Genomic DNA, 21689 nt, shown 5'->3' with positions numbered 1-21689 from the left:
TATGATTTTCAGCGACAAATATCGCCATCACCAGCAGATTCTTTAAATCTAAAAGATGCAGAAACTAGCATCGTTAGCCGGCCGTGGTGGCCGAGCGGTTCTAGGTGCTTCAGTCCGGAACTGCGTGACCGCTACGGTCGCAGGTTAGAATCCTGCCTCGGGCATGGATGTGTCTGATGTCCTTAGGTTAGTTAGGTTTAAGTAGTTCTAGGTTCTAGGGGACTGATGACCTCAGCAGTCAAGTCCCATAGTACTCAGAGCCATTTGAACCATTTGAACTAGCATAGTTATACAAACACAGTAACACATAATTACATTTTTACTGTTCGTTTTTTGAAATATAGTTTTCTGTGGATACTTTCATTCTACCTTATTTATTGTATGTTATGGCATTTTTTAAGAATCGTTGTCACTGTTTGCGGCATATTTTCTGTGCTTTTTCTGATGCAGTTTTTTCTTAGCGTACATCATGTCGTTTGCAGCTGTGTGAGCGGCTATTAGTAAGAAAATACTGAAAGGTGAATTTACCTATGTCAGCGTTATGCAATTGGGGTTGCGGTAGTGTTGTGGAATACAGTTGTGGCGTGTACTGAGCTGTTACTTAGTTATTCGTGTGCTAACGTTCGTTCGACGGCATGTAGCTGATTCTATATACAGAAAAACAAAACTTTCCACTTTGTTTATGACCCACAAGATTACGCCATCTTGCTGTTCGCGTGTGTCGCGAGAGATATATTGCATGTTGCGAAAAGGCAATGAAAACTGTAGCGGGAGTTACGACGACTTCTGTTCCTTTTTTATATCTCTGTGTGTGATGGGGAAGTGGTTCTTTTGCGTGTGTGTGCTTTCTGTTCTGTGTCCTTGGTCAGTTCTCTCAGAGTGTTAAAGTGTGTGTCGTTGCAGGGTGTTGTGATTTCATTTATTAAACTTTTTCCCTTCCACTATAGCCTTTTGTATGTAATAATTTTCTTCTATTGTCAGTATAGACTGCTGCTGTGTTTCAGAATTTGTAGATCATTTTCGGTATTAATGGGGTTATGGCGTTTGTTCATTGGGTGTTTTGCGAAAGTTGAATGTGTGCTGTCACTCTTTAGAGCTCTCATGTGCTCTGTGTACAGCACAGGTTGGCTGACAAACTGAGAGAGTATTAAGAAAGCGATTACTTGCGTTTGTGCTTTACTTTAATATTGATTAATTTCTGACCAATTTTGCTGCCCTCTTCATGCTAGTTAACTTTGTAGAGTTGCTGTTTAAATGAACATGATACTACTGGAAACACATGGGTGTTGGCCAGACCCTATACCCTTCTCTTCTTCATTTTGCTCGTGATAAATCTACTCAAAACCTTTAATTAACATTTTATATAAGAACGAAGTCGAATACGCCTTGGTACCAACGGAACAGTTTTTTCCCTTTTTTGATACTCCTGTAAGTCAAGGAGAACCAATGACGCTATACGACAGGTCTGTCAACAACCATATGGTAGAATACGCTTTTCTCATGTTATACAAGATTTTTTCAGTCAAGTAAAATACATAGGAAATTTTCAGGCTTACCTTCTTATGAAAGGAATCCGTCACTTAGAAAAATTTATTTATGTGCCTTTAATCCTGCTGCTAAGCCTATGTGAGTGCTAGGTGGCTTATGCTGTTCACCAAATACGATATGTACACATACAGATATTCACTCATTCATTGGCCATCCTCAGCTTCAAATAGCTCTAAGCGCTATGGGACTTAACATCTGAGGTCATCTGTCCCATAGACTTAGAATTACGTAAACCTAACTAACCTAAGACATCACACACATCCATGCCCGAGGCAGGATTCGAGCCTGCGATCATAGCAGCCGCGTGGTTCCGGACTGAAGCCCTAGAACCGCTCGGTCACAGCGACCGTCTCCTCAACTTCATATCCATCCATCATTGTATCTCACAACACATTTCAATGCAGAAGTTGTTGGGCAGTGGCAGTTTCATTTTCCTTGTCTAAAAATACTGTAGTGAATGTGGCTGAGGTGTACAAGCGTTACGTACAAAGAGGAGGGCTTAATGTATTGTGGGTGTTGTTGAGAAACCTACCTTGAAAGATAAGTTGATGCATTCGGTGGATGTGCCAGCAGCATACTGCTTCCCACTGAAGAGGCTTTTCAGGGAAAGGATGGTGACTGACAGCTTAGTATGGCTCAAGGAAGTGGCTAAGGTGTACAAGTTTGTGACAACTGAACCTCTGGACAGCTAAAGGCTTTCTGTGCTTAAAAAAAAAAAAAAAAAAAAAACACTTTCATAAATCTAACGCCTCGTTGAGAAACTAAACGGGCGTGCTACTCTCGTGCAGGTGTACGAGCGAGCATCCGTACCTACTTAAGGCCACGCAAGTGTGTGAGTTTATTGGGGAGACACGCTGCGAGTCGTCACCCTGTCGCCAAAGGGGAACCCTTAAGGGAATTCAAGACCGTGAGTACGTTTGCAAAACATATGCCAGAAACATATGCCAGGTAGAGTCCACAACAACTGGCCACAAGTACCTGATTTGCAAGAATATTTCAGATAGCCCAGCAAAGATTTGGCTTCCACAGACAGGTAAAGAAGACGGGAACAATCGCCCAGTAGGACTCACCTACTGGCAGGCACCGATACGTCGCCAGCCAATAAGAAGATGAGATGACAAAAGTTCGGTGCTGTGGAAGTATAAGAAGTGTCGATGAGGATCAAGTCTGGCGAGCAATGAAATGGAAGAGGACTTCGTGTCGAAACTATCTCAGAAAATGTCAGTCAGGACCTGTCCCCGTATTACACCACAGCAAGTAACCTACACTCAGTAAGGCCACAGTCCGTAACCCACAAGCAAGACTTCGTGTTCACTTGCACTTCATGTTGATCAGATCCAATCAGTTTTCACGAGCATTTCACTTTGTTTCCACGTCTAATGCCAGTCATCAGACTCTGACCCTCATGGTCGCCACTGCAAACATACTGCAATGGCAATCGAGTCCTGACTCCGCTGCCAACGAGTCATTCTTATGACCAACCTCATTCTATTCAGTTCAGATTCCTCTGGTGATGATTCTGAAAATCTGCTCCATGCATAACTACTACATTCCACCACATGCTGATTCCAGTTTCTTTATTTCCGTCCTGCACCTGATTCACAGACGACATTTCGACCCTCAGCTCAAGTTCCATCTTGATGTCAGAGTAAGAGTTAATAATAACTGCCTCAATGAATGGGACGCGTGACGGCCGACTATCTGAACGCAAGAAATCCTGGCCAAGTATCATGAGCCGCAGTTAACGGTCTTCATCTACTTAATTTGTTCAGGAGGACGAAAGCGTTAAACTGCCGACAACTGTCGGTCATTCACCAAGTACCGATCGCTCGCCCAGATAGAACTGAGACAGCAGTCAATCACGCCGCCGCCCGTCACCGCCCGCTGCTCGGAAATTAACCACTGTTGGCAACCGGTTCGAGAGTTGTGTCGGGTTAAACTACCAAGCTGGTTCGCCAGAGAACCCATAGCGTCCTACAAACGCCGTCATTCCGCTGTGTCAGCGATGTCTAAGAACCCTGATATCCAACACCTTTAATGTATTTTATAATACTCCTTGCTTTAATATTATTATCCCTCTTCACCTGGTTAGATTAATGACGATCAAGCATGGCGTCCTTATTAAAAAAGTGGTTCTCTACTTTCTGCGCAATTTCAATTTATCACAATACAGTTCACGGTACGGCCCTAGCATCATCATCACACTAGAAGGTGGTGGTGGTGGTGGTGGTGGTGGTGGTGGTGGTGGTGGTGGTGGTTAGTGTTTAACGTCCCGTCGACAACGAGGTCATTAGAGACGGAGCGCAAGCTCGGGTTAGGGAAGGATTGGGAAGGAAATCGGCCGTGCCCTTTCAAAGGAACCATCCCGGCATTTGCCTGAAACGATTTAGGGAAATCACGGAAAACCTAAATCAGGATGGCCGGAGACGGGATTGAACCGTCGTCCTCCCGAATGCGAGTCCAGTGTGCTAACCACTGCGCCACCTTGCTCGGTCACACTAGAACACTACAGACATATGCAACCTGTAGAGACCCTTGAATTAGAACCGGTACGTATGCGAGTCAAAATATCGATGATAAGAAGCTGATATCCGACATTCCTCACATGCTACCGAAAGTCTATAAGACTACCCACGTTTCATATCACTGAACAGAAACTTCAAACTAAGCGCAGAACATACACTACTTGTAGGAGCTGGACAAAAATATGGACACACCAAACATTTCATATGGAAACAAACACTGAATCATGGGATGTACCTGATCAGCCAATGTTGTCAAATAATCCTTGACAATAATGAGATCTTGCAGAGCATCCATGCTGCCAATGGAATACCACAACATGGCTGCAAAAATCATCACCGACCGCTCGCCATGTTTCGCTCTTGGAACGTGAATCCATCTAAGTTGGAAACAGCGTGAAACAAGGCTCATCCGACCAAACCACTTTATTCCGCTGCTCCATGGTCCAGGTTTTATGGTTGCGGCACCACGTTTTCTTGTTAAGGACATTTGCGTCACTGACGAATGCTTTTGGAAATCTTGCCCGCCCTGCAATTCGTTGCTGATGGAACTCCCTTCTTATTGTTTCGGTGCTGACAGGGATCCCGAGTGCGATATTCAGTTTTGCAGTAACTTTTGTAGCTACTGTCACCGCATTTTTCTTCATAATCCTCTTCAGTGCCCGTCTGTCACTATCACTCAACACTCAGTTTCGTCTGCGCCAAGACTTTGCGGATTGTGTTCTTCAATTTATAACATCAAAACTCTGTTGATGATCACAAATTTTCTACGTGTTTTACGAAGTCTGTTTTATTAACTGTGCTGAATATTATTCTTGTAAATATGTTGTCAATTATTTGTTATTTAACAAAGAGAATACGCGTGGAATGTTAACATTTTGTAAGTAGACACGCTGCCCTAGTCAGGGAAAAGCTGTTGTCAAAAAGTGTAATAAATTGTAAATATATTATCGCTGGGCGTGCGAGCGCGTCCAGAAAGTAGCAGTTAGGAGTCTCGAGGAGGCGGTTGTTGTCGTTGGTTGTGAATATTCGTCGGTGTGGCTATGCAAAAGTGCGGAGATAATGTGTCTTTTTCTGAAATGCGGACCGGTGAAAACTAAAATGATTGTTTTGCAGGATGTTTAATATAGGCAAGTTATGTATATGACATTTATTGGGCACAGTACAAATGCTGCAAGAGTAATTCACATAACATCAAGAGTACTGTGGGTCCTTGTTATTGGCTATGGTATGGCAAGAAGATCAGCCTGTGCCCTATTTTCCCGCGAAATGATGCCGCTCGACAAACCAACGGCATCATGAAGTAAAGTAAGATCTAGCCTTTTTATAACTAGAAGTGTAATAAGCTGACCAGTGTAGTTGAATATTTTTTGTGTAAGTAACATTTTTTTCGTGCATGTTGTCACGTAAATAATTTTCCTAAGTTATTATCCAAGTAGTATCCATCCTATCACTTTTCACGAACCGAGACGATCAGAAAATGAACTGAAAGTGAAGCGAAAGTGAAGTGAACATTAATTTATTAGATTATCAAAACAATTTCCAACTTTTGGACAATTACGTAAAAATGTAACCCTTGGCTGTAGTATGAATGAAGTCAGAAATAGAATGATACAAAAGCCAGTATTAATTCATTTGCTAAAAATAGAGTATCTTTCATAATAAAAAAAAAATTGGTAGTAAAACCTTACGCAACTTTGACACTGAATTCCACGGTCAAAGCACAGGCTCCAGTTTATAGCTTGTGGCATAATTTATAACTTTTATTGCAAAGAAATATCGGAGTAACTGTTAGGTGAATGACAGTCCTTACCAACGAGTAAATTCAAACAATCTTTCTGCTTGCTACAATTGCGACAGTCAGTATTACGGTGAGTAACGTAACAAAAAGTTTCTGCCCATAGTCAGTAGCCACAAGGGATTAGCCGAGCGGTCTAAGGCGCTGCAGTCATGGACTGTGAGGCTGGTCCCGGCGGAGGTTCGAGTCCTCCCTCGGGCATGACTGTGTGTGTTTGTCCTTAGGATAATTTATGTTAATTAGTGTGTAAGCTTAGGGACTGATGACCTTAGCAGTTAAAAATGGTTCAAATGGCTCTGAGCACTATGGGACTCAACTGCTGAGGTCATTAGTCCCCTAGAACTTAGAACTAGTTAAACCTAACTAACCTAAGGACATCACACACATCCATGCCCGAGGCAGGATACGAACCTGCGACCGTAGCGGTCTCGCGGTTCCAGACTGCAGCGCCAGAACCGCGCGGCCACTTCGGCCGGCCCTTAGCAGTTAAGTCCCATAAGATTTCACACACGTTAGACGTCATAGCCAGTACACAATCTTACTTTAAATGGTTCAAATGGCTCTGAGTACTATTGGACTTAAGTTCTGAGGTCATCAGTCGCCTAGAACTTAGAACTAATTAAACCTAACTAACCTAAGGACATCACACACATTCATGCCCGAGGCAGGATTCGAACCTGCGACCGTAGCGGTCGTTCGGTTCCAGACTATAGCGTCTAGAACCGCACGGCCACTCCGGCCGGCTTACTTTAAATGATCTTTGAAAATTAATATAATATGTTTTATGTATTTCCTATTTGATTAATATCTGACTACTGCGACACGTATGGTGTGAAGTACTTGAAAGTGTGCGTTAGGTACTGTTCCTACGTCGTAATGGAAATAACTTTTCTAACCTAAGATTGCTTACGAGTATAAAGTTCAGTTTTAATTTAATTATTCTTGTTCCGGTGAGGAAATGGCACCGTTGGTTGTTTTCATTAATGACACACTTTGAAAACTTTTTTCCAGATTTTCCACTAACTACTGTTAATTAAAAATCAGTTTACGTAATAAAAATATATAAAGGTAACAGAACTTTGTTTATAATCGTCATTGCTGAAGTACTGAGCAGTGGCAATTCGGTTATAACTTCATCTACTTCTCTCGGTTTTACATTATTCTTTGTAGTAGATGCCTTTTCCCCACTTATTAGGTGGCTTTAGGTACACGGCCATACAGAAAAGCATAATTAGCCGCAGAGGTAGGAGAGTTCTCCCTGTATGCTATATAAATCCCCGATACGGTGCATCTTGACTCACCGAACACCTCCGCTATCTTTGTTACGTAAGCACAAAAAATTCGACCATATTCGAATTCACTTGGCTTCAGCATAATGCAGCCACCACTACACAGAACACTGTAATTATCATGATTGACGCTTGCAACGTATTGAGGACACTGCACATGTGTCGCTCGTAGTCAAACAACAGGATAGTTTGCAGCATTAACTGCCATCTGCATTTCTGTTCAGGCAGGCATTTCTTGTGATGTTTCCATATTTTGTGTCCAACCTCTGTGCTTTAAAGTAACAGTTCATCACTAGGTGTACCCACACTCTCAGTGAACGGTGGGGAGTGTACAAGATCCTTCTCCGTATGCGTAATCACCGGTATCTCGAAATATGAGCCCCCAGATACTTCAAAATGCACGAAGAGTTAAAAATACATAAACAAATAAAAGGTCGACAAAAATGAGATGGGTTGTGTTGGCCATGTGATATATGCTGGCATACTGAGCAGAATGGGCCTTGACGTCCTCTCAACGTTGTAAACTAAGTGTGGAACACGAATATGAACCATCAGCTTTGTTCGCACCTCTAATAACAACTATTCAGAAGCGACTGAAGTGTGATGACCCGTCACATTACAACCGTAAAGTGAGTACATTAAACATAGTAGTACAAGGCGCCGGAAATCCGTTATCATCCCCGATCTTAGGGGCAGCACTATTGGCTGTAATTGCAGTGGAACGCAAACTCACTTTTCCTCTCTAAGTGTAGTCAAGTATTATCTATTACCAAGAGCCATTTATGATTAATGATTACTACAATGCATTATCACAGTTCTCTCACAACCTGTTAAGAATGAAGAAGAAATAGCGTCATGGATGCTGCGCGCAATGCATTACTTTCAGGTACTAAGAAAATTGTCAATAGGGGCTAAATGTATGTACAGGGGTCATTCATATGCAGACTACTGTGACGTCATGAAATGTTTGTTTTTGACTTTTTATCGTCTAGTTTGTTGAAAGTTTGTAAGAAGCCTCCCCCCTCCCCCAATATTAATTCCTTCCTCTGTACTTCTCACACTTCGCACAAAAACGGCCCACAGTATCTATTTACTTGTGTCTAATTATTGCAGCTATCTGTTACAACAACAGTCATCCTCAATTTAATTAGAAAGTATCTTACGAGCACATCACAGTCATTTTTTAAAAGCTGTCGTACATCTGTATTATCCAAAGGCGGCAAAAGTTACGTTACAAGTAGTGTACAAATAACGGCTGCTTGTGCAGTTATTGGACCCGATAAAATATATGCATTTAACTACATAGCTTTTTACAAATTAATGTATGTTACATATTCACACTGATCATCGAAAAAAGAAAAACAATAGTAAAAATGTCGACTTTTTTTAAAGCTTGCGGGACGTGCCATCTCCATAGTGGAATGGCATCTATGACGATACTAACGTGAGAATGACACAACAGGCAGTCCCAAAGCAGAGAAAATCTCCGACCCATCCGGGAGTCGAACCCAGGCCCCTTCGGTTAGCAATCTGCCGAGGCGGACCTGGTTGGATCTTTGAAACCGCAACTCGCAGACCCCTTCCAGATGCTGCGGTGACCGATATTCTGTGTTAATTAATCCCATTTTGGAAAATGTTAACTCACAAATAAGTTGCCTTCTTGCTAAATTGGGATATTCACTCCCAGACTGCACGCAAAAATTTTCAAGAAGCTACGATTTAAATTCGTTTCGAAGTTCTGCTAGCTCCTCCTACTCTACTGTCGGCAACAGGTCTGTTACAAACGTATCGGATGGGACTGTGGACCCAGTCATACTAAAACGAAGGTTCTGGAGATTTATCCTCGAATTGTTGAAGGTTTTAGAGGTGTACTACGAATAATTTTATCTACATCCAACTCATTTTCCTTCACGAAAGCATTCACACAAGAAAACATCTCGCTGTCAGTCTTCTCAATCTGGGGTTTCCAAAGTCCAAGTTTTCTATTTAAACGCAGGCACTTCCTCGCTTAGAGAGATGATATCACTACTTCGGTCTTCAAGTGTTACGTGAAGATCATTCAGTGTCTAAGAAATGTGGTCCAAGAAGCACAATATTAGAAGCCATTTTTCATCCAGAAACATAGCCTTGAGTGTAGGACTGCTATTCAATAGGAGAAGACGAATGTCATCCCTCAGCTTCACTACGTAAAGAAGTACCTTACCACGAGACAACCAACGTGCCTGCGTATGGGATAGAAGTGAATTAAGAGTAGTATACATCCCCTCCCAAAGCATGGTATGGAAAATAGCCTACAGTTTAAAGCTCGTCCTTTCACAAAACCGAGCGAGGTGACGCAGTGGTTAGCACACTGGACTCGCATTCGGGAGGACGACGGTTCAATCCCGTCTCCGGCCATCCTGATTTAGGTTTTCCGTGATTTCCCTAAATCGCTTCAAGCAAATGCCGGGATGGTTCCTTTGAAAGGGCACGGCCGATTTCCTTCCCCATCCTTACCTCACCCGAGCTTGCGCTCCGTCTCCAATGACCTCGTTGTCGACGGGACGTTAAACACTAATCTCCTCCTCCTCCTCCTTTCACAAAATTTGCAACACTGACACCATCGTTCACGACTTTGCATTCCGGTTGTACTACTTTAGAAGTTAATGCCTCCCTGTGTATGATCCAACGTGTGAATTTTGCAGAAGAAGAAACAGCGCACACTCTTGCCATGAATTCTTTTTAGTTACAGTAAGTGCTGTCACCTCGTCCGTACATATACCAACACAATTTGCCCACGACTATTAGTTGTCATTAAAAAAGGAATTCACAAGTAAAAAAATATCATCGCCTGCAGCCCTCCCTTAAAGAGCTTTACAAAACAGATAGTCCTCCTGTATTTAATTTTCATATCAGTGGTGTACAAAGACAAGGAGTTGGGAAAGAGTTCCGATATCAGTACCGGCAAATGTTGTAGGACGAATTTTGGGCTATAATCAAGACGTGACAGCAATTAATTTTTTAAGTCAGTGACTACTGCATCAATACGACGAATCACGGTGTCATATGACAGTAGAATCGACTTCAGACTAGAGCAAAAACTTTCTCCGTACATGATTTCACACGTTTCGACGACTGCGGGAGGGAGTAATTTCTGGGCAATAATTTGTGGTGATTTCGATTTTGTAGTTAACCGAGAATCCTCTAGGGATGTTCTTAAGGTTTTCTTAAGAAATGATATCGGTTTTTTTTTTTTTTAGAAATCTGATATTTCCTTTTACTTGTTGCTCAAGAAGCTTAAGGAATTCGATGAGTTTGCTAAAATGGCCTGGATGTCTTGTCTCCAGGTGTCGTTTTAGTTTTATAGGCTTCGAGCAATCGTTAAGTAAAATCTCCAAACAATGAATCCATTGTAGTTGTTCCTCATTATTCAAAAGAATGCTGGTTAAGACTAATGTCAGATAATTCATACATATTATAACAGTTGATGTATATATGTATTAGTATTATCTATGTTCCACATCTCATCTTAAACCACTGGGTCGATATCAACCAAACTTGGTACATATATCACTTACTGTCTGGAAAGGACCACTATGGGTGTAAAATCATCTAATCTCAAAGGAGTTGGTGTTAGCGTTAAAAAGAAGCGTAGCTCATGACGCGCAAGAAATCAGAATTTACTCATCATGCAGTATTTGAGAATAAGAGCAGTTACTGACTTGCACCCAAGTTTACGAGTAATTTCAAACCTTTACGAGACTTTTTCTCGGTTAAACCCCGACAAAATCATGAAAGGAACAAAGTTCATCGCTTACTGTATTTTCGGTGTTCAGGCAGTGAAACTGCCACATCAGGGTTACACCATATATTGTTCGAGTGTTGAAATCAAAAATAAGGAAACGAATATCAGAGTTTAACTTGTCGTTGGGACGGTAAGAGCAGTTGTACATTTTGAGGCGTATTCAGAAGGAGATAGACACCCGGGTGCTTTCAAAATCACTCAGTTATTGAGCCGAATCGATTTAGATACTCTTGGAAAACTTCAGTCAAGGATTTGGACCCCGATTCTCCAGAATAATAGACTCATGTCCTATACACCATCACCATATTTACCGACATTATCAGAGTTTCAAGGAAAAAGTGACAGAAACCGATTTTCACAATGAAATATATCTTACTGGAAATAATTCCACTTGCATAAGGATATTTATCAGCAAGTACATCACATGGTTCAACTGGTGGATTGTAAAAGTGAAAGCTTAAATCGTGAGATGCGAAGCGACACTACGTGATTAAATCTTGCATGATATACAGAGGAGAGACAAAGAAATCTAATTATTATTTACTGTCAGTTCCATATATGATTACAGCGCTCTTCTAAGAGCTAATTTCAAGACTTTAATATCTTTAGACTTACCATTTACTGGTGGGCGACCGGGTTCATCACAGGCTGAAATCACAAAGAAAATGCATATCAGTAACAGTACAGCAAGTGTAGTAATACATACAAAATTATTCCTATTAATTTCTCTTTGGTGGAACTAACTCAAATATTTCTTTTCTAGAATGAGGCAGGAGAGTAAATTGTCTAGATTCCTTCAGTTTTGGGTTATTCTTACAGTGTTTCTAAATTTGTTATCTCTATTCTCGAAGTGATTTAAATTTTTGCACGCAGTGGTAACTTCTGAAGAACAACTACTCACTGCAGTTATTCAGTTTCAGAGCCAAGAAATCCAGATTTTGCTAGCAAGCATTACCAGACCAGCGGAAGCACAGAAGGCAAGCGAGAGTGAAGTATAGAATTCTGCGGCCAGGTGCTGCCTTCTCCCTTCCACTCTTCTGATGGAAAAACAAAAGGAAGGGTAGAAGCACCGAATCCAGCTCGAACTCATTTGACACCCTATAAAACCACTTTCATTTTTTTTACTTGCGTATCAGTGGTGTAGGTGGTGTAGAAAACTGTTCCCTCGAGTACAGCCCCAAACCCAACTCTCTGAGGATGTCGTTCAGAAGTAAGATGAATTTATGGAAACTCACATTCAAGTAGCTCCTGCTCGTTTCAATTTTTTTCGTACGCGTTGTCATAGTAACACGCCTTACAAGGAATGGATCGCTGAACCCAAAGGCATGACTGGTAACTGTAAATTTAGCTGCACCTGTGGAACTTCTTTTCACGACGAAATACTTCGTGATGCCATTATACAGAACCTGGTAGACAACAGAATTCGGGCTGAGATTCTAAATGATCGCCGTCCTTGTTTGCTATGTACTTAAAGTAATCGAAGCTCATTAAGTACAAGATGCCGCGAAACTTGACTTCAATGTGATTGTTGTTGTAACACTCACCACGTTTAGTTCTGAGCGGGCTCTGCCCCGTGTAGCTCATTTTGACAACAGCTGCAGCAAAAGGTTTGGTTCAAATGGCTCTGAGCACTATGGGACTCAACATCTGTGGTCATAAGTCCCCTAGAACTCAGAGATACTTAAACCTAACTAACCTAAGGACATCACACACATCCATGCCCGAGGCAGGATTCAAAAAAATGGTTCAAATGGCTCTGAGCACTATGGGACTTAACAGCTGTGGTCATCAGTCCCCTAGAACTTAGAACCACTTAAACCTAACTAACCTAAAGACATCACACACATCCATACCCGAGGCAGGATTCGAACCTGCGACCGTAGCAGTCGCGCGGTTCCGGACTGCGCGCCTAGAACCGCGAGACCACCGCGGCCGGCGGCAGGATTCAAACCTGCGACCGTAGCAGTCGCCAGCAAAAGGTTTGCAGGGCATGAGGAACTCTGCCACCTACACTCCAAACTCACGCGCCCCGAAATCTTGTGTCAAGTGCTATATCACGAATGATTGACAGGAAACTGACAGGAACTGATTCCATATTTCTAGGTTTCCCGAATGCTTTTTACAACGTTCCTCACAAAAGACATCAAATGAAGACTGTATTCGTGGTTACTTCTCAGAAAGGTCATTGTTCGCAGTAACCCGCGGAAAGTTATCCGGTAAAACAGAAGTGATAACTGGTGTTCCCCAGAGAAATGTTACAAGCCCTCTGCTGTTCCTAATAAATATAGACGATTTAGGAGACAATCTGAGCAGCCCTCGTAGATTGTTGGCAAGTCATGCTGTCATTTACCCTCTAGTTAAGTCGATAAAAGATCAAAACTATTGAAAATAACTTAGACACGATATCTGCATGGTGCGAAAAGTAGCAACGACTCTAAATAAGGTAATGTGTGAGGTCATTCATCACATAAGTAATAAAAAGAATTCGTTAAATTTCGGTTACACCGTAAATCAAAACATCTGAAGGCTGTCCATTCAACTATTCACAAAAATTCAATTGGCAACATTCTCCTCCTCTGAATAGAAAAATATTTCATTGATCCAGAATGAGATTTCCACTCTGCAACGGAGTGTGCGCTGATATGAAACTTCCTGGCAGATTAAAACTGTGTGCCGGGCCGAGACTCGAACTCGGGAACTCCCGAGTTAGAGTCCCGGACCGGTACACATTTTTAATCTGACAGGAAGTTTCATTTCACTGATGTTAATCTACATAGGAAGAAATGGTCAACATAAAATATCAAGATTTCGTATGGAAAAATTTAAGTTTTCGTTTATGCCACGTTCTGTCGGAAAGCTGAACGGTAGGGATACAGTCTGAACGTGGTTCGATGAACCATCTGCCAAATACTTATTGCAGAGTACTCATGTAGATGCAGATGCAGATAGCAAACACTGCTTTTTCTGCCAAGTGAAAATCGTCACTGTCACAAGTTAGGACACACACAGGGACATGCTCTGTGCAAAACTTCGATAATTCAGTGCAGCTCTCTTCACATGGACAGAAAGCAATAGGCTCTCTCTCGCAAAACAAATGAAAGTAGCCTTTCGCAAGCAAGAACTGACAGTCATATTCAGAGAAAAAATCGCAAGCTATTCGAATCTTTACAGATTGGAAACCATTATGTACCATTCTAGCTTGATACTGGTGCTTCAGTCACGTTGATTAATCAAATTATCTACGAGTATCTTTGACACTGTCAGTTGTAAAAATAACGTCTGCGCTTCGCAGTCTGCAACGGCGAAAGTGTCGCTGTTCTAGGGACGTGCACACTGCACGAAAATATCTAAATACGACTGCATGAATGTCATTCACAGTAATTCAATCACGCTCGAGTCCCTATATTTTTGGCACTGATGCACTGGATGTGTATGGAAAACATATTAAGGAAAAGGTGCAAGCCTTTGATACGCAAGTTTCCCATACCAGCATTCATAAATTGTGCGAAAAATGTGGATATTTGTTCGATGGCACACTGAGAGATGCAAAGAATTTTTAAGCGCACATTACGCACAAAGACAATTTTCAATACAAGTTTTATCGAGTACGTCCGGTGCATCACGCCATGAAGTGACTTCTGAGGTAGATGAGAACAAATTGGGGTGTTGAAGTCTATTTCTGCCAGTCAATGGACATTTTCTCTGGTTATCACAAAAAAATTGAAAAGTAAAATCAAACTTCGTGCCGACTTTAAAACAGCAGCTATTGATACTTTCCTCCTTCCATGTACTGAGTTTCTGTATCGCCTAGTACGTGGACGATTCTTTTCTCAAATTGATTTAGCCGATGATTACCGTCACCTTCCCCTGGATGAGGAAATCGAAATATTTGTGGTGCTCAGTACATAAGTCGGCTAGTAGCAATACCAGCAACCTTCCCTTCGGAATCGAATCTGCTCCTACGTTATTTCAACGCGTTCTTGAACATGTGGTATTGAATGTTACGTCATGTTCAAATTATTTGGATGACACTGCGTACGAACAAACACCGGAACAACATCTCATAAATTTGGACTCTTTTTTTCAAGTTTTAAGCGACGCAGGGCTTACGCGTAGTTTACTCAGTGAAGCCCACGGCGCTGGTCCCTCGATTAAACATCACGAAGTCATCGGAAGATCACTTTGTAACGTTAAAAGTCCGCAGCTCGTGGTGGTGCGGTAGCGTTCTCGCTTCCCGCGCCCGGGTTCCCGGGTTCGATTCCCGGCGGGGTCAGGGATTTTCTCTGCCTCGTGATGACTGGGTGTTGTGTGATGTCCTTAGGTTAGTTAGGTTTAAGTAGTTCTAAGTTCTAGGGGACTGATGACCTCAGTAGTTAAGTCCCTAGTGCTCAGAGCCATTTGAACCATTTTTTTGTAACGTTAAAAGCCATAGGATTTTTTATGTATAAACTGAACCGGGAGAGGAAAGGCTGGGTTAAGCAACGCGCAGCTGACTGGTGAAGCGGCTGTATAAAATGAGTGAGATCTGAGCCGGAAGTAAAGTTGTAACAGACGAGCCACAGACGGCTGTGCAGGGGCTTCCAAGAAATCCCGCGTCGTATGTTCACTACAGGGCAGAGCGCTAGCAGGCAGTGTGCTTTCATGGCGAGTTTCTGAGTGTATCAAATACTAAGTTGCACATATTCTCAAAAGGTCGACAAAATACCGCCATAAAATCCCAATGAAGTTATCACTACCGATGTACTATAACGAAGTTACAGTGTTGTTGAAGTTACATGTATGTCACGACTACACCCTTTTCACAAACAAATGACATGCCATATAATGGAGAATGAAGATAGCTATAGGAAGAACCTATATGACATACTATTGCACAAAAAGTAGAATTAATTACAAACAATAAACATCCCACTAAAATGATTGGGTACCAAAACGGAAATGTCCGACACCATTACATAACAAATTCGCCTCTGCATAAATAGTCAATATTAGTGTCGTTTATTCGTGTATTAGTAGGATATCCTAATGCTTTTGTCACTTCGCTAAAGCAGTAACACAGGACACGTAAATTAAATTGTGAACTTGACTAGGTTCCAGCAGATCCGACTAAAAGTGTAAAATACTTATCCGAAGGACATTTCACATATAATATTGAAGTGCAAATGTAATCTAAAGTTACATTTTATTTGTTTAATATGAAGTATATTCAGAAAGTTATAAATAATTTCGAATGGGTGTATAAAAGTGAGCTAACGTGACTAATTTTTTTTGTTTTTAAATAAACCTTTTTTAAAGAGCGTAAAATCCACATTACGTTGAAATATTGGGTTATTATAGAAAACGGGAAAAGCGATCAGTGCTATTTTAATAAGAATGCTGACAGAAACAAACAACATGCAAAAGGCGTAAGAATTGGTACAGCATTCCTCAGACAATACTGCATCTATCACCAAGGGGTGGGGTCTGTTCGATGGTATTTATGAGTGTACATGAACTGCGCAAGACTTTTTCCATCTGGTCTATATGGTAGTTTCTTCCTACCGTCTTCGGACATCAGTTGTATTACAGAATGGTATCGTCCCTAGTCTGGAAATTTCTACGAAGTGCAGTATCAATTAAGCGCAGTGCTCCATTTGCTTTATGCTCGCATCTCGTGGTCGTGCGGTAGCGTTCTCGCTTCCCATGCCCGGGTTCCCGGGTTCGATTCCCGGCGGAGTCAGGGATTTTCTCTGCCTCGTGATGGCTGGGTGTTGTGTGCTGTCCTTAGGTTAGTTAGGTTTAAGTAGTTCTAAGTTCTAGGGGACTTATGACCACAGCAGTTGAGTCCCATAGTGTTCAGAGCCATTTGAACCATCCATTTGCTTTAAAAGATTGAAAACTGGAAGAGCCACAATGAATTTGTGACATAACATAAGGAGAAAACTTTGAACTTAACAGTTCATTCATACTTTGCAATAAAAACAAAAAGCAGCTGATCAGCTGCCTGTGTTTACACAACATGTTTTTATCTGCTTGTAACTCTTGAGAATAGACAAATTAATACGAAAAATACAGTTCTTCAACCTCAGTTTTTACTCTTTAGCACTGCCTATTCGTAATGTCCCAATAGTGTTATAATTCCTGATTTCATGATTTCTGGCCAGAGTTAAAAAAAATTAGACTCAATAGGAAATACTGGCGATTTTTTGCAGTAATCAACCACTTATCACTTTTCGAGAAAAGCAGCAAACGTTGGACGGACTAAGTTTTATTTTATTTGTCTATTTAATTTAATATTTTGATTCTACGTATCTTAACAGTGAGACAGTAAAAATTTTTCAATCTTTGTTCGATTTCTACGTTTAATACAGGAAATATCAGAAATAAAAAACCGAAAATCGGGTATTCCAAAAACCGGTTATTTTGAGCGGTTTTAATAGTCCGATTAAACTGACGTTGGAAAAACCGACATAGCAGAAAATCGGTTATTTCTGTGGTAACCCCTATCCCTACCGGTGTGTGTGCGTTGGGGTTTATGGGCGCTCAACATCGAGGTCATCAGCGCCCTGACACACATTAAAAGGAACGAATGTGGACAGACCTAAGAAAACTGAAGCACACACGCAAAGAAAGCAGGAAAAGAAAGAAAATGCTACATAAGAAAGTAAAACCGAAGGAAAGGGAAAACATAGCAACAAGAACGCCACTGAAATTGTCACTGGCTGGCTACTTATATAAAATATGGGCGAGCTTGTCACACAGTGAGCAAATTAAAATCCTCTCCCTAAAATCTTTGTAAAAACATTTGACATGGCACAGAACTTTAAAACTTTAACCACATTCGTCCGAGTGTTGCCTAAAAGAGTTGGCAGGTCCGCTGGCAAGTCAGCCGCGGCCCGCTGGTCAGAAAATAAAACGCAATCCAATAAAACGTGGCGCACAGTGACCTGGACGCCGCAAGCACCACACATTGGAGGGTCTTCTCGCCGGAGCAGGAAGCCATGCGTCATAGGGCTGTGGCCTATTCGAAGACGAGTGAGGAGAACCTCGTCCCGTCGATGGGGCTGAAAGGAGGTACACCACACACGCGTTGTGGGCTTGACTATACGGAGCTTATTGTCAGTCACTTCCAGCCACTCATCCTCCCACCGACACATGACTCGTGAGCTCAACAGCGAGGTGAGTGCGTGCTAGGGGATAGCACACTGAGATACGTGTGGATCGAGACACGCCTCCTTGGCTGCGAGATCTGCCCTTTCATTCCCAGCAATGCCGACATGCCCCGGAACCCAGCAGAAAGCTACAACCTTCCCCAGTCGCTGTAGTCGGAGGAGGGCATCCTGGATGGTCTGGACTATTTTATCTGCCGGATACAAATGGTGCAATGAGTGAAGGGCACTGAGTGAATCGGAACAGACAAGAAATTTAGGAGAGGAAGAATGTCTCATCTGCTCCAGCGCCCGCAAGATCGCAGACATTTCTGCATCAAAGACAGTAAAAGTCTGAGGCAGTCGGACCTTGAGGACACGATCCGGAAAAACAACTGAGCAACCAACGGAATCAACTTGTTTCGACCCATCCGTAAAAACAGCTACACAGTCGTGGTGCTCAGATAAAATAGCAGAAAATGCTGCATTAAAAACGGTGGCAGGAGTGCAATCTGTCTTGTACTGCAATAAATCTAAAATCACTCCGGGCCTCATCAGTAACCAGGGTGGCAGGCGGTTGAAACCCTGGATTTGGGGTTGTACAGACTCCACACCGTGCGACTCTAGCACACGTTGCACACGGATCCCAAACGGCAACGTAACCCGGGGACGGTGGGGTAAAAGGGCGGTCCAGAGGTGGATGGGCAACAAGGTGGTGAGCAGGCAAGCTGGGAACTGCAAGAAACTTACAAGCCCGGCGCACCAGCAGCAGCTGCCGCTGGATGGGAAGTGACGGTTCGCCACCCTCAGCACAGAGGCTGGGTATGGGACTGGTCCGATAATCACCCGTGGCCAGTCGAATCCCAGCATGGTGGACAGCGTCAAGGATCCGCAAATAAGACGGCCTTGCTGACTGGTCCGATAAGCACCCGTGGCCAGTCGAATCCCAGCATGGTGGACAGCGTCAAGGATCCGCAAATAAGACGGCCTTGCTGACCCATATACTGTGCACCCATAGTCCAGCCGTGAACGCACAAAAGCAAGATAAAACTGACGGAGACGCGCCCTGTCCGCTCCCCAAGACCTGTGGCTGAGGCACTTGAGGATGTTCAGTGCCTTCAGGGTTCTGGCTTTCAAGTCACGTAGGTGTGGCAGCCATGACAACCTGGAGTCAAAAATTAGGCCCAGAAACCGCACTGTGTCTCTAAAATGTAGGACAGTATCCCCCATATACAAGGCAGGCAAAGTAAAAAGACGGCGAGAACGATTAAAATGAACACAAACACACTTATCGGCAGAAAACCGAAAACCTGTCTTTGCAGCCCACTCCTTTAACCGCCGCACTGTTAGCTGCAACTGACGGCTCACGGTTGCAACACTGGAGGAGGAACAGAAAACAGCAAAGTCGTCCACAAACAAGGAGCACTGTACTGGACTCCTCACTGTAGACGTTATACTGTTGATGGCTATGGCAAAGAGGGTAACGCTTAAAACACTGCCCTGGGGGACACCGTTCTCTAGCTCAAAGCGATCAGACAGTGTGTAACCAACGCGGGTCCGAAAAAACCGCTGAGACAGGAAAGACCGAATGAAAATGGGGAGGCGGCCACGAAAGCCCCATTGATGCAGTTGTCCAAGAATACAGTGTCTCCAAGTAGTATCATATGCCTTACTGATATCAAAAAAGATACCAATACAGTGATGCTGACGGAGGAAAGCCTGCTGAATAGCCGCCTCTAGGAGGGTCAGGTTGTCGACCGAGGACCGAAATTTTCGGAATCCACATGGAAAGCGGCTAAGGAGCAGTCTAGTCTCTAACAGCCAGACCAGGCGACGGTTAACCATCCGTTCCAGGGTCTTTCCGACACAGCTTGTCAAGGCGATACTACGATAACTACTGGGACATGTGCGGTCCTTTCCTGGTTTGAGGAGAGGTATGAGGATTGCCTCCTTCCACGAGGTGGGGAACACTCCTGTCTGCCATATCAGATTAAAACATTCGAGGAGGATTTCCTTTGACGCCGCTGGCAGATATCGAAGCATGGAGTACCGGGTGCGGTCGTAACCTGGTGCAGTGTCAGAAGTCGCAATAAGCGCCTATTCAAGTTCCCACATGGAGAAAGGGGAGTTGTAGGCCTCAGAACTGTTCGACCGAAAGTCCAACTTCGCTCTTTCGACAGTCGCACGGTAGCGACGAAATGCTGGATCCTGGGTTGCAGTGGCAGTACTTTGTGCAAAATATTCTGCCAGCGTCTGAGCAATGGCTCTGGGTGTTGTTTGGAGACATCCCTGGTTCAGGACTGCAGCTATTGGTAAACGGCTGCGTTTACCGGAAATCCTCCAGATGGCTTCCCATACTTTTGTGGAACAAGTGGAACGGTTGATGGAGTCCAGGAACTCCTGTCATGACCTTTTCTTGCTCTCTTTAATGACACGGCGTGCCCTGGCTCTCGCGATTCGAAAGGCGGTAAGATTGACCGCTGTTGGGTGGCATTTAAATCGGCGAAGAGCCGCACGCCTGTCCCGGATGGCTGCACGGCACTCTTCTGTCCACCAAGGCACAAGGCGCCGCTTAAGAGGGCCAGAAGACTGTGGTATGGACAGGTCAGCTGCATGATGGATCACAAGTGTGATGTGATCCACCCATTCCTGGACGCTGTTGTGGCGTTCAAAGACAGCCAACCGAGTGAAAGTGGCCAGTTAGCTCTACCAATCATCAACGATGGCGGCCTCTGCTCCAGCAATACACCATCCAGGAGATGAATGCGGATGGGGAAGTGATCGCTGGAATGAAGGTCGGCAATGACCTCCCAGTGAACAGAGTTGGTGAGGGTTGGAGAGCAGAAAGATAGGTCAATGGCTGAGAATGACCCAGTAGCAGTAGAGAAATGAGTTGGAGTACCTGTGTTGAGGATGCACAACACTTGAGATGTTAGGAGGCTCTCCAAAATTCGACCTCGAGTGCAAAGATAAGTGGAGCCCCACAGGACATGATGGGCATTGAAGTCTCCCAGGAGGAGAAATGGGCGGGGGAGTTGGTCGAGAAGATCTGTGAAAGCGTCTAAGGTCATTGCATCCAGAGGGGGTAAATAAAGGGAGCAAACGGTAAGCCTCCGACGGGAGTGAATTTCAACTGCAACTGCTTGCAGGGCAGTAGCTAGGGGGAGAGCAGAGGAGTGGTGGTCATTATTGACAAACACGGCGACTCCGCCTTTGGCTCTTTCGCCAGTCAGGTCATCTTTGCGATACAACGTATAGCCCCTTAGTACAGGAGCATCAGATGGTTTTAAATGCGTTTCCTGTAAACACAAGCACAGGGGGCGTTGCCATGCTAGGAGGTTCAGTTCCTCCACATGTGCCCGGAATCCATTCATGTTCCACTGTATAATGGGAGCCATCTATCAGGGTGGGAGGACCTTCATTCTTACTTTCTGTCGGGGAGGAGAGCCCACAACAGGTGGAGGCTCAGTTTTGGGCCGAGATGATTGCCCCAGTCTGACATCAACCTCCATCGCCACTGAAGAGGAGTCGAAAGAGACGTCGGAGAGAATGACATCAACATCAGCAGACTGTATAACTTCAGTCTCCTTTAGCGGGCGAGTTTCACCTTTGGCTTTGGCT

At 43.5% G+C, this 21689-nt stretch overlaps 1 protein-coding gene across 1 annotated transcript in view; it reads right to left on the bottom strand.

The window, feature by feature from the left end:
• The window catches only part of LOC126471641 (protein PFC0760c-like), a 308363-nt gene that overhangs the window by 127558 nt on the left and 159116 nt on the right, over positions 1-21689 (bottom strand). The window contains exon 6 of the mRNA XM_050099876.1: positions 11557-11589. Coding sequence (XP_049955833.1) covers positions 11557-11589 — 33 coding nt within the window. The remainder of the gene's footprint in view (positions 1-11556; positions 11590-21689) is intronic.

Source organism: Schistocerca serialis, chromosome 3 (genome assembly GCF_023864345.2).
Source record: "Schistocerca serialis cubense isolate TAMUIC-IGC-003099 chromosome 3, iqSchSeri2.2, whole genome shotgun sequence".
Taxonomy (NCBI): Eukaryota; Metazoa; Arthropoda; class Insecta; order Orthoptera; family Acrididae; genus Schistocerca; species Schistocerca serialis.
The sequence above is the reverse complement of the archived record's forward strand: the minus strand, read 5'-3'. Positions and strand labels throughout refer to the sequence as shown.